Source organism: Dasypus novemcinctus, chromosome 19 (assembly GCF_030445035.2).
Source record: "Dasypus novemcinctus isolate mDasNov1 chromosome 19, mDasNov1.1.hap2, whole genome shotgun sequence".
Classification (NCBI taxonomy): Eukaryota; Metazoa; Chordata; class Mammalia; order Cingulata; family Dasypodidae; genus Dasypus; species Dasypus novemcinctus.
Window position 1 is genome coordinate 20,032,519 of NC_080691.1, and position 17,794 is coordinate 20,050,312.

The 17,794-nt window shown below is 45.6% G+C and overlaps 1 protein-coding gene across 2 annotated transcripts in view; it reads left to right on the plus strand.

Moving 5' to 3' along the window:
- The first annotated feature begins 14,748 nt into the window (after window positions 1–14,748).
- Window positions 14,749–17,794, plus strand: part of ATP2A2 (ATPase sarcoplasmic/endoplasmic reticulum Ca2+ transporting 2) — a 66,893-nt gene continuing 63,847 nt past the window's right edge. The window contains exons 1-3 of one of the 2 annotated variants that reach the window (XR_011646492.1): window positions 14,749–14,975; window positions 15,718–15,735; window positions 15,819–15,901. Coding sequence is in view for 1 of the 2 variants with exons in the window: in XM_004475486.5 (XP_004475543.1) it covers window positions 14,858–14,975; window positions 15,718–15,735; window positions 15,819–15,901 (219 nt within the window). In the remaining variant the exon portion in view is untranslated. The remainder of the gene's footprint in view (window positions 14,976–15,717; window positions 15,736–15,818; window positions 15,902–17,794) is intronic. The other variant, XM_004475486.5, reaches the window with a different exon arrangement.

Here is a 17,794-nt window from a genome sequence, read left to right on the forward strand (position 1 = left end):
CAGGGCCAGCGGGGAGCCAGCTTCCCTACTGGTGCCAAGGCTGTACAGAAGGAAAGGCTAGAGCTTTATTTTCTGAGGCGAGCTTAAGGGGTGAGCTGAGCGAGGACACCAGCCTTCTGGGACTTAGGACTTGGATTGTGCCTTTCCCTTTAAGAGCTTGGCGCTCTCAAACCCTTGGAACCACAGGGGACCCTGAGGAGTGAGGGAACTGGGAAGAAGGTTCTACTAAAGATGGAGCTCCTGTGCACCAGGGCCCTCTGAGCACCCCACCCGCCCCTGTCATCCCCTGCCGTGGCCTCCAGGGTACAAGAATGACAGAATGAGGCCGGCAACTCCTGGAAACTACATCTTCCTCCCTAGAAGAAAGGAGAATAAGAACAAGCGGCAAAGCTTCCTAGATTTAGGAAGTGAAAAATAGTGGCTATGGAATCTGAGCTGGCTCTGTGACTGGGGACCCTCATTCTTTAACAGCAGGGGCTGAGCCCCAAGGGGGCCAGGCAGAGCCCAGAGCACCTGGTGTAGCTGGAGAGTGGAATCAGCAGGGTGGAGGGCAAGCAGTGGAAGGAGGGCTCACCAACAGAGAGGAGCACACCCAAGGGGCAACGCAGGATGTTACACAAGGATCACAATGAGGTGAGCCATGGTAAGAGAGCCCAGCAATGAATCTTGGGCTGGAAGCCTATGCACTGTGGCAGTATACCCCAGCCATGTGGGCTGGACAGGCCTTTAGCAGGCCACCGGAGCACATGACCTAGAAGGCCCAAAGTGTCGTGAACATGGCCATTTCCTGTGATGCCCCTGATGTGATTGTGTTCTTCTAATATACTTGCAAATCAGCTTTGCACTTCGTCTCTTTAATAATAATAACTAGCATTTATTGAGCATTTGCTACAAAGGAATTACTTCAAACCTGACAAGTAAGGTGAAAATTAACTAGAGTCAAAACAACCCTGAAAGTCCCTTAAATTACCAGCAAAATACAGAATATATGATTTAGTGGAGACAACCCCAAACAGTAATTCTCAGGCAAACTGAAGTCTTAGAGTGACGAGGTAACTCAGAGGAAGGACCAAAAGGAAAGTTCAAATGCAGATGCCTGGGCATTCTGACCCTTCTGCCTTTAAGACAAAATGGAATATTCCTACAGGGGGTGGGGAGTGGATGAAAAAGCCCTCCTGACCTGCAGGTTTTACTCCACTCTCTTACAATATTAAGGCTCTATCAAAAATCTGACAATTGGGAAATTGTCACCAGCCAGTACCCCCCACAGTGCCAGCCCCCGTGGCACTGCCAGCCTCAGCATCCTTCAAGTCAGAGCAGCAGTGAAGTCTGGCTAAGAACCAGGACCTGAATGACACACGAAGATCAAGCCCGTGGAGTGCAAGCCAGACAACCTGTTACAGGTGCCTGCAACCCTAAAAGACAAATAGAAGACTATGATTGCGGGGCATGGGGAGTCAGTGCTTAGTGGGTACAGGGTGTCTGTTTGGGGAGATGGAAAAGCCTCGGTAATGGATGGTGGTGAGGGAAGCAGGACATTGTGACTATAATTAACGCCACTGACTTGTATACCTGAAAGTGGTGAAAATGGGATTTTTTTTGGTATATATGTTGCCCCAATAAAAAAATTAAACAAAAATACAGCCAAGTCTTTGAGGGAAGAGAGAGAAAATGAAATCCTATCTTTGATTCTATCTGGGAAACCCAACATGGTAAGGTGGTTAAAACATAGACTACAGAAGGAAGAAAACAATCAGGATTTCAGCCTTTTCTGTTGTTTTTTACTTATTCACTTTTAAAATATATGTAAATGGTTAGCAACAAAAGGAATTAACTAGAACTAACTACCTGTGTTCCCGTAGATAAATCTTTTTAAAAGCACCTAAAGGATAGTGGTGAGTAAAAAAGGTAAGATGTGGGATATGCACAGAATTGGTGCTGTTTATATAAAGCTAGAAAAATGCAAAACAATAGTTTGTGAAATTTTTTATGGATCTGTACATAACGGAGTAAAAATCTACATAAGAATGATAAGCCCCAAATTCAGGATGGAGGGAAAGAAGGGAAGGGAAGGAAATCAAGGAATTTCAATTGTACCAGGAATGTTTTTTTCTCTGGGGTTAGATGGTGGGTATGAGCAGTTATTTTATCCTTATTGTACGTTTTTCTATGCCTGAAATGTTTCTTACTGAAAAAAGGGGGGTAGGGAGTATGAAACTTCCGTATCCTCAAGATGTGTTTGTTGCTGGGAGAGGAAACCAATGCCTTAAGTTTCAGGGGGCTGGGCTCAGCCTAAAATAAAGATAAACCTCTGTCTCTACTTCTGTGAAGGATTGCACAGGATTGCAAAAGTGCTTCTCTGGTGCCTTATCTCATTTAACCCTGAGGTAATTTACATGGGGTAGATTCTGATACCTCCATTTTACAGATGAGAAAACCCGGAAGCCCGGAAGTTGCTTGCCTAAGGTCCTGCAGTCATTACCTGGTGACTGTAATTCTCTGAATTTTTTTCCCAGCCCTTTCCAAAAGGCAACATTTTGAAGAGCCGTGATAACTTCGAATCAGGTAGCTGGAAGAACAGGGCACATCACAGGTTAAAAACGCACCTAAAATCTAGCATGTGGAGAGCACTCCCTAGGGAGTAGCAATAGCCTGAGGTCTAGCTCTGAGGCCCTAAATCCTTTCCCTTCCCTCCGGGCTCAGTCCGTCTCTAATTGACTTTGACCTGCCGGCAGTCAGGTTTCTTTCAATCCCTTTGCCGCCGGCGCCTGATCTTGGGGGAATCTCGGCGCTAGACCTGTCTTTCCCTAGACTCCCACTGCCTTGTCACTAAGCTGTCACTCCTTGTGGTGATGGACTCCATTCCTGTCTCCTTTATTTCCCTTTTAGTGTGCACACCCAGTTAACTGGGCAGTCCTCTCTCCCAGTGTCATTGGTGGGGAAGTAAATAATCAAGCTCTCCATTTTAAACTTTGCGAAGATGAGGTCAGCAAGACTGTGCGGTATTGAGATGGCACCCCGCGAAGGAAAACGACTCGCAGTAGCTCACGTTGTTTTGTGGCTTGTTTGCGTTGCCGTGCAGTTGTAATGGAAAACGAATAAAAATAAAAATCCCGGGGCCCATTTTGGCTAGCGCTGTGGAAGTTAATCCCACTGTCCTGGCAGGATTCCAGCTCAGGTCACCGCAGTCTGCAGGCGAAAATCGCCTCTTGCAGTTTCCAGTGGCTCTAACTTTCTGCTTTGCCTCTTGCTCTCTGCTCCACGTCCAGGAAAGTAAACAGCTGCTCCTTTCTCACCCTGGGGAGGGCTCCCTGTCGGTGGGACTCAGAGCAGCCCTCTCTCGACCAGCCACAGTGGGGAATAGGGACGGATCCGGGACCAGGAAATTACCGGGCTCCAAAGCCAGAGAGCTGTTTGCTCTACTCCAGATCTACGTGCATGTGTCTGTCAGTGCTTTAGGTGACCGTAGAATCCCAAGCACCTAGCATTAGAAGTGTTTTTCAGGAATCATCTAGTTTGTTTCCAAAACTCTCTGCATTTTCCCCCTCTCCGTTTGTTTTGTAATATTTTGTTATGCAAATGAAGAATGTTTCTTTTTCCGAAGTACTTAGAAATTTATCTCCCCTTCATCACACCTCTGCTTTTGTTGATTCTTTTGTTTTAAAGGCACATGTTTTTTGTTTGGTTTTGTCCTTTTTATGTTTAACTCTTTCCCATACAGAATCTATTGCATTTTAAGCTACAGAGGATCTACTTTTCCCATTAAAAACATTTATTTTTGAATAGTGATTTCTAATTGTGTGACTTCGGCAAATGACTTAATCTCTCCCTGGAATCAGTTTTCTGTATCTGGAAAAATAGGACCGATGATGATGATATCTACCAGACAGGTTTATCCAAGGATGGAATGAGACAACACACGAAGAGTGCCCAGCACATTGTTTGCATGGCAAATAAGTGTTTAATAAGTGTCTTCCGCACCCCCATCTTCCTTTTTATCTCCATCAGCCTATTTTTTCTAGAACCCTTTTTTGTACCATTGAAATCAAAGCCCAGCTGAAATGACCCAGAAGTTGTCTATCCCATCCCAGGTTTTTTTGCTTTTGTTTTTTGAGGTATTGGTGCCAGCGATTGGACCCGGGACCTTGTCTGTGGGAATCTGTCACTCAGCCACATCATCTCCCCTGAGTTGGTTTTTTTATCTGTTTTGCTTGTTTGTTTGTTTTTAGGAGGCACTGGGAACTGAACCCGGGGCTTCCCATGTGAGAAGCAGGCACTCAACCGCTTGAGCCACATCCACTTCCATCATCCCAGGTTTTAAATAAGAAAGCTACTAAGTAGAAAGGTGGAGGAAGAGAGGGAGCTGAAGTGCTTTTCTTGAAGACCCGTCCTAACACAGCCCCTTTCTTGGGGAATAACTCAGCTCTTTCTGCAGCCCCCTTTCTACCCAGGCCAGAAAATGCTCTTAGAGATTCTTTTTTCTGTGGCCTCAAAATGCTCCCCTCCCCAACTCGTCACATCAGACCTTATGGGGGCATTTGATTTTTGAGGACAAAGCTCTATGTATGGGTTGTTTTATTTGGGGGGGGGGGGAGGGGTGCTTGGCAGGAGTTGACAATGGGTTTGCTGCATTCCAGGAAGAGGGAGGACTCTTCAGCAACCCTCTGATGAGTCATGGAAGAGAAACGTCTAATGTTTGCAAATATCCCCAGCCAAACCTCTGCTTTCTTGTACTCCAGCCATCCCCCATCTGTGCAGATTGAACCCACCTGAGAAGATTAAAATGTTCAGCCTGAAGTCTAAACGAAAGGCCTTGGGCTCTGCCACCTTTTAAGATGGAAAGTGGCTGAGAGAAGGGGAGACAGTTGTCCTGTACCTCTGGCCTCAGCGCGTGAGTGCCAGGACGGGACCTTAGAATGTGAATGTCTGCCTCCAGATCCGGGTGCTGCCTGCCAGGCAGGCGCAGAGGCTCGAGGAGGCGCAGGAGCGCTGAGGGGAAGAACAGGGCTTTCCCAAGGCTTGGGAGAGAGAGGGACCCTGCCCTGGGGCACTTTCTATCAAACTTCCCCCCCCCCCGCCCCACGTCTGCAGAGACCGAGGAGCCGAGGGGGCTGAGGGAAAGACGACAAAGGCCGGGCGTCCAGTGGTTGAGCTGCTGTTTTCAGGGGAAGCTGGAGGCTGAGTGGGCTCAAGAGGCCCCGGGCGGGGCGTGCCGGGAGGGGACCCCGGGAGGCCCCGCAGACGGCCAGAGCCAGGTTGGGGCGCAGAGGCGTCCTCCCAGAGGGAAGGGATCGGGATGTCAGGCATGCTTCTGGTAGGATACACAGTGTTCCCCACCCCACCACCGGCCCAGCTCAGCAGAGAATCACAAGGTGACTTGGGAGGGCAGCCAACCTCCTGGGATCTTTTGTCACCTATCAGGTAACTACAGCAGGATCACAATAGGAGACCTAAACATGCCTCCACCCCCTTACCCCCACTGTTTTCTATTGTGGGACATCAAGGGAGCGCCCTGTCAGCTTGGGAACAAAGATCCTGTTCTAGGAATTCGTCCACTGCAACCCTACCCTTTGCATTCACAGTCCTTGGATTTCTGCCCCACTGAAACCCTACCTGCTCCCACTGTTACCGCCACAGCTAGAGCAACAAGCTGGTCCCCCGCAGGGAAGGAAAAATCTGAGCAACTCGTCATTTAAAATTAAAATCACACTTAATCACTGTTAATTTTTGTAGTAGGCTCACAAGGCCATGTTAGCTCTGCATTTTAAGTATTTCACTGTGAAAGGCCTAAGCACCTTGGGGGGTGAAGAAGGAGGGCAGTGGAGAAGAACTTTTGAAATCTTTCCACAAAAATCAAAGAACAAACCGACTGGGAAAAATAGCTGCTATATTTAAACTACATTATCCCATCAGGGAGCTATGGCTTTGAAAACCATTCCACAGTACTTTGCTTGACACTGCAAAAGGGGGTTCATTTTCTTTTTCTTTTTCTTCTTTAAGGTGAAGTTACCATAGCTTGGCAGCATTTTTTTTTTCAAAGGAGTAATTGCAAAGGGAGTAAAGGGCTTCATTAATTAATTGGGTTGATATTTACCGAGTACCTAATGAGGACCCAGCACTGTGCTAGATACAGGGACACAAAGTAAATAAGGGAGCCCTCTTGGTGCCCGGTGCAAGTAAATATCACACCTCCATTCAGTCACTTTCTATTGCATAGGATCCCTGTTCTCTGGGAGTTTATAATCTGGTGGCAGAAGACAGACAATAAGCAAGTGACTTCTGGGGCTAAGGGCCCATTTGCTGTTCCTTCTGCGCAACAGGTTCAGCTCTTTGAATATTTAAATTGCTCTCCAGCATTCTTGGCTCACTTTCTTCAGAGGGCTGTAACCACCCTGCTGTGCCCCCACTGGTCATTCCTACCTGATGTGAGCATCCAGGACACACTCCCGTGGTGACGTCAGGAGGGCAGTTGGGTGTATGAGTCTGGCCATGTAAATGTGCGTGGCATCAATGTTTAGGTGGTGTTTAACGCACTGCCTCAGGAAGAATGGAGGTAGGCAAGAACTTGGAATCCTGGGCCCTGGGATGCTCCACATTTCAAATTTGAGCACAAGAGCCAGACGTGCCTGCAAACTAGACTTGTAAAGGATCAGCCAGAGAAGTAGCAGGAAAACATGAGCTACTGAACTGTAGTGGGGTAATACACAAAGTGCTGTGGGCACAGAAGAAAGAGCAACTAATCTCTTGAGTGGTGGGGATGGCAGTGATGGGGAAGGCCGTTATCAGGGAAGGTTTCCAACATGGGATGGAATATGAGCCTTTATGTTGAAGGATGATTAAGAGTTCACCAGGCAGATTCAAACAGAAGGAAGCACCTGAACAAAAGCACTGAGGCGTGGATGATGGCTCATTGAGGCAACTGTTTAGAAATGGAGGGAGAGTTGGGTAGCTACTAATATATGGCAGGTGAGACTGAAAACAACAATGGAGGAGTCCAAGGCATCGCCAAACTTTCCTGTGTTTATTGCTTCCTCCAAACCAGGTTGGATCTTTGACTTTCCTCCGTAAAGTGGAAATCTGTTGTTTTGCTGGCCCAATATTCATCCCATTTTTTTCTGGTAATACAGCACCATGATTTTCCTTTGGGGCATTATTTTCCCGGACTAACTGAATCAACATCATCTGGGAACTTGTTAGAAATGCAAATTCTTGGGCTTCTCCCTAGACCTCCTGAATCAGGATTCCGGAAGCAGAGCCCAGCAAACTGTTTTCACAAGCCCTCCAGGTGTTTTTTTAAAAAAGGCATTTGGTATAATCATCACTTCAATCAATGTTAGAGCATTTTCATTACTCCACAAAAAAAAAGAAAAGAAAAGAAAAAGAAGGAAAACACAAAAAACAACCAAAAACCCTACCCCTTAGTAGTCAACTCCCAATCTCTCAATCTGTCCTTCTGCATGATTGCTAATCTGTTTCCTTCTCTATAATTTATTTTAACATTTTGTATAAGTGGAGTCAAACAATATGCAGTATTTTTTGTCTAGCTTCTTAGCATAGTTCCTTGTTGTTTTATTAACCACTGCTGGGAGATTATTAATATATTACTACACACTACTGTCCATAGTTTGCTTTGGTTGTATTTTTGCCCTGATGTTAATATCTTGTAACATTAATGTACATTACCGTTATGTACATTTGTTCTGTTTCAGAGAAGAACATTCTTATATATGCACTATTAACTGTACTCATTTTTCAGAAGAGGGTTCACTACGCTATATAGTCCCATGTTTCATTTTTCAGCTTTCCTTTTTTTATTTTTAATTTTTTAAAGCTTTATTGAGATATAATTCACATATCATACAATTCACCCATTTAAAATGTACAATTCAGTGTTTTTAAAATAAATTCACAGGACTGTATAACCATCAACACAATCAAATTTTAAAACATTTTTGTGCCCCTCAAAAAAACCCTTTACCCATTGGCAATCACTCTTCAGTCCTTCTGCCCCCAGGTCCTAAGCAACCACTAATATATTTTCTGTTTAACTGTCCTTCTAATGATATACTCGACCTTAGACTTTCCCTTTCAACTTCTATCATACCCAAATATTAGCACTGCTAATTACAAACACTATAATGTGCTTTCACCATTTCTATTCATTTCCAAATAGCCTTTTTACCAATTCCACACAGATTAAACATCAGATTTCCATTCTCTAACATCCTTCTGTTTTCTAGTGACGTATATTGTAGCTATTAACTCCATGAGTGTGCTCATTTTATTCCATTTGTAATAGCAAACTCATACAATAGTTGTTCTTTTGTGTCTGGCTTGCTTCACTCAACATAATGTCCACCAGGTTCATCCATGTTGTCTTGCTTCACAACTTCATTTCTTCTTACAGCTGCATAATATTCCATCATGTGTATACAACACAATTTGTTTATCCATTCACCAGTTGATGGACACCTGGGTTGTTTCCATCTTTTGGCAAATGTGAATAATGCCATTATGAACATTGGTGAGCAGATGTCTGTTCATGTCACTGCTTTTGGTTCTGGGTATATACCCAGTAGTGGTATTGCTGGGTTACATCCTCCAGGAGATTTTGATGTAAGTGGAAGTTTGAAAACCACAGCTTTGAAGAACCACTCCCCACCCCCACCTCCTTGGTCAGGACTGACCACAGTCCCTATTTGCGGGGCGGGCCCAAGGCCCTGGTAAAATCTTGGGCTTTTTATAGGAATTGTTGTGAAAGAAGCTCTCTCCATTGGAATGGAGAAACTAGTAGATTGTAAAGGAGAGATGTGGAAGACCGTGTTTGCCTGCTCCAGAATGAAAAGCAAAGGAGAGATGCAGAACCAAGAGATGGAGAGACTTTTCAACTAACTTTGCTTGAGCACCTGGATCAAGCTGTTCTGCATTTGGAGTGTCCTCCAAAAAGTCCCTTTTCTGTGTAAGCTAGTGAGTTGGGTTTGACACTTTATCCTTACAAAGAGTACTTACTAATTGGGGACAGGGGGAGGGGACAAATTCTGGAAAAAGACATTCTGTTGAGTTTGGCAAATTCTCGGATAAAGTTATAGTTTGTCTGGGGAGTGGGTAAAACTCAAGTGGTTGAGTGCCTCCTTCCCATGTACAAGGTCCTGGGTTCAATCCCGGTAACTCCTTAAAAAAAAAAGTAATAGATTTGGGGCATGTAGGAAAAGCACTGGTTATCAGATTCTGGCAAGTGTCCAGTGACACAAGCCATATCAAATGGAACATATTTTTGTGAAAAGAAATCACTAGAATGTGGATTTAGAGATTTGTAGACAATGTATTTGGATCTTAGCACTGCATTTGATGGAATCTTCCCATTACATTCTTATAGGTAAAGTAGACACAAGTGGACTAGATAATAGTACAGTGGACTGGCATCTGCATAATCACCCTGAAGTGACTTAATTTATATGGCAAAGAATTTAAATAATACAGGCAAATCTGCCTATCATTCCATTCACCCAAGCATGTGCCTCAGAGTAAGAGATGGTGGATGTTAGTTGGATGCCCTTAGTTCCCACCCGCCTCTGAGTATAAACATCTTACTGTCCCAATTCTGATTCTACTGCGTAAATAAGTATTTTTGATATAACATGACCCTTAAGTCAAAGTGACTACATCAAGTGCTCAACTATAATGCTGTATAATGAAGTGTTATGGAAGGTTGTGTGGGAGTAGGGAGTGCATTTTAAAAGATTTTTCACTTTACTGACTTTGGAACCTGTAGTCAAGTTGATTTATAGCAGTTCACAATTAAATTCAGTTGATTAGTTATTTTTCAGTCTGGAACGACTCTAGATGTTCTATTGGATAAAGACATAGAAGTCAGGCTTATTCATCCCAGGGTCCTCAGGATGGAGGAATAAAATATGGATTAGAGTGGACTTACTGGTATTCTACTACAGAATTATTGCGACTCTAGCAATACAAGAAATTATATCATTGATGTGAGACAGTGGTTGTGGGATTTGCTGAAGGCAGGGAGAGGGAAAAAGAGGTGTGATATTGGGGCATTTTCAGGACTTGGAGTTATCCTCAATGATATTGCAGGGACAGATGCAGGACATTATATATCCTGCCATAACCCACTAAATGGATTGGGAGAGAGTGTAAACTACAACATAAAGTATAATCCATGCTGTGTAGCAGTGCTCCAAAATGTACTCATCAAATGCAATGAATGTACCATGCTAATGAAAGAAGTTGTTGATGTAGAAGGAGTGGGGGGTGTGGATAGGGGTATATGGGACCCTCTTATATTTTTTAATGTAACATTTTGTGTGATTTATGTATCTTTAAAGAAAAAGTCACGCTTCTCAAATTTGGATAACTCACAGCTGGGCAAGATAGCTAAAGCATCACTTGACACATGAAGACTCCAAAAGACTACCACAGACTGCAAAGATGGGCCAATATGAACCCACTAACATTCAATTACAGGCAAAGTGCAGTGTCTGGGTTAAAAAGAATCGGTGCAAGTACGTAATGGGAAGATTTAACTTGACTGCAGCTTACTTATAAAAGACTCAGTTTTTAGTTGACTGTTGACACAAATCATCAATATGCAGGGGGAAAGATCCAGAACAAAGGTGGACAGTGATAATCCTACTATAAGACCATGCCCAGAGTTCTGTGTTCCATATCAAGTAGCCTCCAAAATTGGATGCAAGGATGCTGACGTTTTGCAAAATCATGCTATAGGAGAATCAGCTCAGAGACCAAGCTGTTCTTTCCAGCTGGGAAAAGAAACTAAAACAATAAATATCTTTAAATACTTATCGTGGTTTGGAGTTATATACCCCAGAAAAATCATGTCCTTAATCCATTCCTGTGGGTGTGAACTCGTTGTAAATAGGCCCTTTTGATGAGGTTGCTTCAGTTAAGGTATGGCCCTACTGAATCAAGGTGGGTCTTAATCCTGTTACTGGAGGCCTTATAGAGAAGGCCACAGAGCAGCCACAGAGAGAAGAAGCTAGAAGTCACCGGACCCTGGAAGATAATGGAGAAGATGCCACCATGTCAATCGCCATGCAATGGAAAAGCCAAGGACCAAGGACCAAGGACTACAGGCAGTCAACCCCAGCATGTCACAGTCTTCCGGGAGAAAGCATCACTTTGCTGACACCTAAGTTTTGGGTTTCACCAAGCCTCAAAACTGAGAGCCAATAAATTCCTGTTTTGAAGCCAACCCATTGTATGGCATTTGTTTTAGCAGCTAGGAAACTAAAACAATACTCAAAAGAGTTATCACACAGAAGGGGGCTTAAAATTATTCAGAGAGGCTCCAGAGGGGAAAATAAGGGCCAGTGTCTAGAAGAAGTTAATGGGAGGTGGATTCAGCACCAATGAGACTGCTTTAATGATTAGAGCTTTCCAAAGATGGATCTGGCTGCCTTTTGCAATCTCCGTCGCTATACTGGAGGGCTGGCAGAGAGTTGCGAAGTTGGCTGGGGCCTATTTTGCAAGTCACTCTTTTCTACTGGACCTTTTTAGTCTGCTTCATTTTTTTGTGTTGTTGTTTTTAATCAGCCTGCCTTTACCAGCTAATGTTCTCCTTATTGATGCCTTTAGTCAAATCATGCATCTTTCTGAATCACAGTTTTTCTTCCTTTTCTCTCTCTGTCCTCAATTGAATATAGTTGCAATCCTTGGAGAAAGATAAAACCCATTCTTGCTTCTAACAAGAAGCAAGTGTAGTTTAATACATAAAATAGATTGAGCACAACTTTATTTCTACTTAAGAGAAACTAGATCCTTCTGCCTTTGGGAGGCTGGGTTTATGGTAAATTTTGGCAGCTATAAGCAACATGTTTCAGTATTTCCAATGCAGAGACATGAACAGGCTGAGGAAACTTGGGCATAATTGGTATGGTAATATAAAACGGGCTAACCCCGGGTTAAAAATCACAGTTTCAATAGAAAGATTGCAAAGAACAGTCAAGGAGGATGACAGCAAGGTGGTAGCAGCATCTTGTGAACTTGTACTTTATTCATCTCTGAGCAACCTCTCATGCTGTTTTTGTGTGCTTTAAACCTGACTAAATCTTCACAACCATTCCCGTGAGTCAAATAGTTCAGAGATTCTTCCTGTTTATTTCATCAATTGGAAATCAATGAACATCAATTCAGCAAAGATTGATTGAGGTCCTCCCATGGGCAAGGCCCATTGCAAGTCTCTGATAGGTTGGGGGTGGTGGGACCCATTCATTCGTTCAAAAAGAAGGCTTTGAATAAATAGTGTATACCAGAGACTGTTCTACACACTATGAATGGGCAAGATAGACAAGAACCTTGTTCTCCTGGAACTTATATCCTAACAGAGGGGTGGGGAAAAGGGAGGGGATCAGGCAGTAAACAGCTAAACAAAGATACAATATCAGGAAAAAAAATACAATATCAGAGGTAAGTGCTGTTGAGAAAACAAAACTGAACAGTGATTAGCCCTGAGGAATGAGAAGATGGAACTAGGTAGTGAAGATCTGGGGACAAGCACTCAGGCTCTTCCTTAAGTACAAAGACCTAAGGTCTGAAACCTCTTTGAAAGCTCGTAATTGCACCCGGGGGTGCTTACTACCCCAAGCAGAGGGGCGGGGGTGGGGGGGTGGGGGACACAGAACAGAGATGTAAAGTCAACTTCCTAGGATAATTTCCAGGCTGGGAAGGAAACAATATCCCTGCCTACAGTGCTTGTATCTGTGCTGAAAGAGATGAGGTGAGGCAAAATTGTTAAGAAATGGCGCAGACTTGGTCTAGGAAAAGAACCATTACCACACTCACAGGAAGCTGCCCGTGTGTGCCCCTACTGGAAGAGGCACCCATCCTGTGACCCAATCATTTTCCACCTTGCTTCTCAGTGCGTTGCCATACATTAGAGGTTTTTTTTTCTTCTTTGGTTCTTTTCCAAGTAGCAATCAAAACTGCATGCCAACCTCCACTCCTTGGAAATAATTAAATGACGTGCCTGATTTTTTTCGGCTGGGTAATACACTGTGATTTGCATCTGCTAAAGGGATGTATCTTAAATCCTGAGGCTGAGCATTCTGGGGCAACTGAAGTGGTTTGTGCTCTGCTTTTGCTCTTGTGAATGGTATACTATTGCCAAAACACTGAAGTGGACTAAATAATTCGTTCTGCAAAATGCTTCCTTAAGAAAGCTGCTCTTTGTGAAGCTAATATGCTCAGGTTTTGTTCATGAATTCAACGCAAAGGTCGTTGACCTGTTAAGTAGTGTAACTCTATATTGGCGAAATTTCCTTTATCTTATCTGTTATCTGGTGGGGTTTGTACAGACCAGGAGCAAAGTATCTGTGGTTTCAGAATAGGTTTAGGACTAAAGTCCCTCCTCCTATTGGGGAAACTGGGAGTCTAGAAAATAGGCTTCATCATCTTAATACAGAGCAAAGTCCCCTATGCAGTTTTAGCTGCTATTTAGCAGTTACAGTAGCAAACATAACCCGTGGCCTCTAGCAGACATGTGTTACAGCCTATGTGGCTCTTAAAAATGAAATAAAAGCTACTCCTCCCTCCCCACTACCCCACCCCGCAGACTGGGATTCCCTCAGTCAGGGCACGGAGTGCGCTGCGGAAGGGCTGACGTTTGCGTGCAATGGCGCTCTCGGCTGGGGTGTGGGATGCGGCGTTCCTGAGGCGACAGATGAGGGATTTGGGCGGTGTGGGAAGAGAACTGCGGAATTCCTCCCCTTGTTTCCTAATGGGGACTCTGAAAGAGAGAAATTAGGATGCAGAGTGCAGTACTGGAGACAGGGCGAGGAGCGAAGCCAAGGACACCGACCCGAGGGCGCTTGGGGGAAGCCCTGGTGGACTGAGCGCCTCGGTTCTTCGGCCTCGCCCTCGCGGCCACCCACCCCGGCTCGAGGCAGACACCAAAGGGCAGCTCTCTTGGGGTCGCGAGTGCAGGGGGCCCGCGGTGACCCCAGTCACGCGCCCCACTCCGGTTTCTCCCGGGACAGCGGGGACGGGGAACAGCTGCAGCTGCCGAGCCAGCCTAACACCGCCCGCGGGGCCTAGCGCGCTTTGCGCGGGCGCGACGCGCGCCGGCCTCGATCCGGGTTCCTCCGGGCGGCGCGCGGGAGGGGGCGGGGCCTGCGCGGCGGCGTGGGCGCGAGTCGCGCGGGAGGGCGGAGGGAGCCGGGGGGCGGGGGCGGGGGCGGGGCCGCGCCGCCCGCGCCGCGCTGGGCCCTCTCGGCCAATGAGCGGCGTCCACATGCCGCGGCGGCGGCGAGAGGGGAGGCAGCGGCCGATAAATGCTATTAGAGCAGCCGCCGCGGAGCCGTGCCCGACGCCACCTTCTCCGCCGCAGTTTCCCCCGCTGCTGTCGGGGGCGCGGAGCTGAGGGAGCAGGGCGAGCGCGCCGCGCACCACCCCGCCGGCTTGCCTTCCCCGCTCCGCTCTGAGGGGTCGACCCAGCGCCCCCTCCTCGGGCCCGGCGGGGCCGCGGATCACCTCAGGAGAGCGGAGAGGGGACTCCGGCGCCGCGGCCTGCGCTCCCGGCGGGCAGTTAAGGGCGAAGGAGGCCCTCCCTTCTGCCGAGGGGCGGGAGGGTCGGGCGCCCCCCACCCCGCCCAGCGGAGCCCGGGGCGGGCGCCGGCGAGGGCCGGGCAGCAAGAGGGGCGGTTGTCCGGGGGAGGGGGCGCGGGGTGATTCAGCGCCCGGCGAGGCGGAAGCGGCTGGAGGCGGCGACCGGCCAGTGCGCGCCTGGGCGCCCGGGTGGCACGAGCCCGCGGCCCGGGGGCGAGGCCGAGGCGAGGAGGCCGCGGGGACGGGAGGCGAGGCCGGCCGGACCCCCGCAGCCATGGAAAACGCGCACACAAAGACGGTGGAGGAGGTGCTGGGTCACTTCGGCGTCAACGAGAGCACGGGGCTGAGCCTGGAGCAGGTCAAGAAGCTCAAGGAGAGATGGGGCTCCAACGGTAGGTGTCCCGGGCTGCAGGGGCGCCGCGCCGCGCGGGCGCGAGAGCAGGGAAGATGGCTGACCGGGCTCCACCTCGTGGGGCTCGGCTCGGCGCCCGCCGACGGCTGCTGGCGCCGGGGTCCAGCCCGCGTGCTCGCCCCTCGGGTGCGGGTTGCCTGCGGGGGCCGCCAGGGTGGGACCGCGCCGCGTGAAGGGTCCGAGTCCCCGCGCGACCCTGGGCGTCTTAAGCCCTTGACCTTCCCTGCACGCAGCTTGCTCGGGGGCTTCTCAGCAGCAGCTGACCGTGGCGGAGGGAGGGACGAGGCGAGGCTCCTGCAGTAGGGTTGAGTCCTCCGAGACGTTTTTTTTTTTCCGTCCCCAGCCGGTTTGTGAGGCATCGTTGTAATTGTGAAAGCTTCTCCTTCTGACCATTCTTGTACTACCCAAACTTACACATCGGGGAGAAGTGATGACATAGCTGAAATGCCTCCTTATTTTAGGAACCCAGTTTAGGTTAGAGGACAGATGATTTTCGTCTTCGGGGTAGATGTGTAAGGTAATTGATTTTAAAAGTGGTGCATGGTGCATGGGGTACCATTTTAGTATGCTTTTTATTAAAAGACTGATGAATGGTCCGTACAGCTAAGTCTTGCTTTCAAAGACTGCTGCTTATAATTTTGGCAATTCTCTTTAGAAGGGCAGAGTGCTAAATTTTTTTTTTTCTCTCGACACGTTGCCTGGCGAATTTCTACATCCTACAGAGTTACCGGCTGAGGAAGGTAAGTAGTCTTAAGATTTTTTTTGCTCCTTTTTTGTGTTGATGTTAATATGGCAATTGCTACAAACTGTTTGTTTCTAACAGGAAAAACCTTGCTGGAACTTGTGATTGAGCAGTTTGAAGACTTACTAGTTAGAATTTTATTGCTGGCAGCATGTATATCTTTTGTAAGTATAAAGAAATTTACTTTCTCTCTCTCAAAAAAAAAAAAACTGGGAATGTTCCATGGATGAAAACCCAGAAAATAAATGGGGTTGGACCATTAGATAAAAACATTCTTTTTGGAGATTGTTGCTGTGTCCATGTTAGAAATACAAACACCAAACAACCTAGGTATTTTCAAATTAAAGCAAAGCACTGGAAGACATTTTTATTCAAAAAATGAATGACTGACATTTACAGTACAATTAGAAATTATTCCTTTATGCTGCAGGGCTTTTACAAATTAATGTGGTTTAGTCAGCTTTTAGAACCAGAAAGTTCTTCATTGGGAGATCTTTGCTGTCTTGTGTTCTTCATTTTGTAAGATCATAGATGATTTTGGGCTCTCTGTAGTCTGTAAATAGAACTTACAAAAGGAATATTCCAGCTGATTTCCCTTCCTGGTAATGGCAAGGTGACAGTTGTTCCTGACAGTGACAAGAATGATGACGGCCATGATGGCACCACAGTTGACCAAATTTGGTCACTGACCTTTAGGGTGGTATATTTATCTAAATTGGACCCCTGTCTTGAGTGACTCGTAGGTTGAGAGAACAAGGTGCAATACAGTTGATTCTGTATCTTAAGAAAAAACCCAGCAATATTGTATGTTTTTTCTGTTATGTTCCTATCTGAGCCCTTTATGGTTGCTAAGAAACTGGTGAAATGTAAAGAACTATAGCAGAAGAAAGGTGATGGGGAGGAGTGAGGAGGTGAGGATATTTCTAGGTTATTAAAATTTTTTTCAGTTCAGAACTAATTTTTCATGATTTTTCTCCCTTTTTGGTGGAGTTCCTAAAAATGGTTGTGAATAGGACACAGATGTTCTTAATCCTAATAGAATTGGAAATGCCTTTTGTTCTAGAGTATTTTATTACAAAAACCATGATGGGAAACGAAATTCATCTAGTGCAATACTTTTTCTAGGCTTGTAAAATTGCTACAGCGTTAGGGTTTTCTTTTTGTATGTTTGTATGCAAGCCCCAGGGATCTATCTCACTCAGTCTTAAGACAACTTTACCATAGAGGGCTATTTTGAGAACTAAATAAACCAAGTAATTCGGGTAAGAGAAAAGATTAATTTTATGCCTATCTTTTAAGTAGATAGTGTGGCAAGAGATGAACATTTGGTGTAATTTTGTGCAAAAGTTCTTCCATGAGACTTTAATACATCATACCAAGTGATATGAAGCCATTTATCAGTCTCCAATACAAGATTTTTTTCTCTGAATTACATTGAATGCAATTAGAGTGTGTCACATAGCAAATCATTCGGCATACTGAATCACTTAGTACTACTGACATTTCTTTCCTTGATTTAATCTTTTAAAAAATTTCCCTAGCCAGTAAATGGCTGTTTCTTTACTAACCAGTTAAGATTAATGAGTAGAACCATTTGATAGACTAGAGTTTCGATACATTGCCTTGGGACAAAACAAATGTTATTTTTAGATTAGTGTAATATTTCTGTCTATGCTGGCTACATAATTCATTCTGAAATAGTCTGTTTGCTTTGACTGGCAAGCCCTGGGGTCCGGTAAGAGCATCAGGGTCTCCTTAGAAGTTAATCTGCTGGTATATACAAACCAGAGATAAAATAAATTTTACTAAGTTAGTCTGTGTTGTAACTGCAAGCAGTGTTGGAAATAGTGATGTCACAATAAACAGGCTGTTGGCTTTTTTGGATTGTGTTGAGTCTCTTTGGCCAATTTGAGTGACACATTAGTTTGGAATTAATGATGTATGTGATTTTTTACTTTGAAATAATTGAGAGTTTGTAGTTTATAGGCATTTTCAAATATGTTTTAAAATGCTTTAATTTTGCTGTAAGGTAGGACATTGGCTTTTTAGAGCTTTAT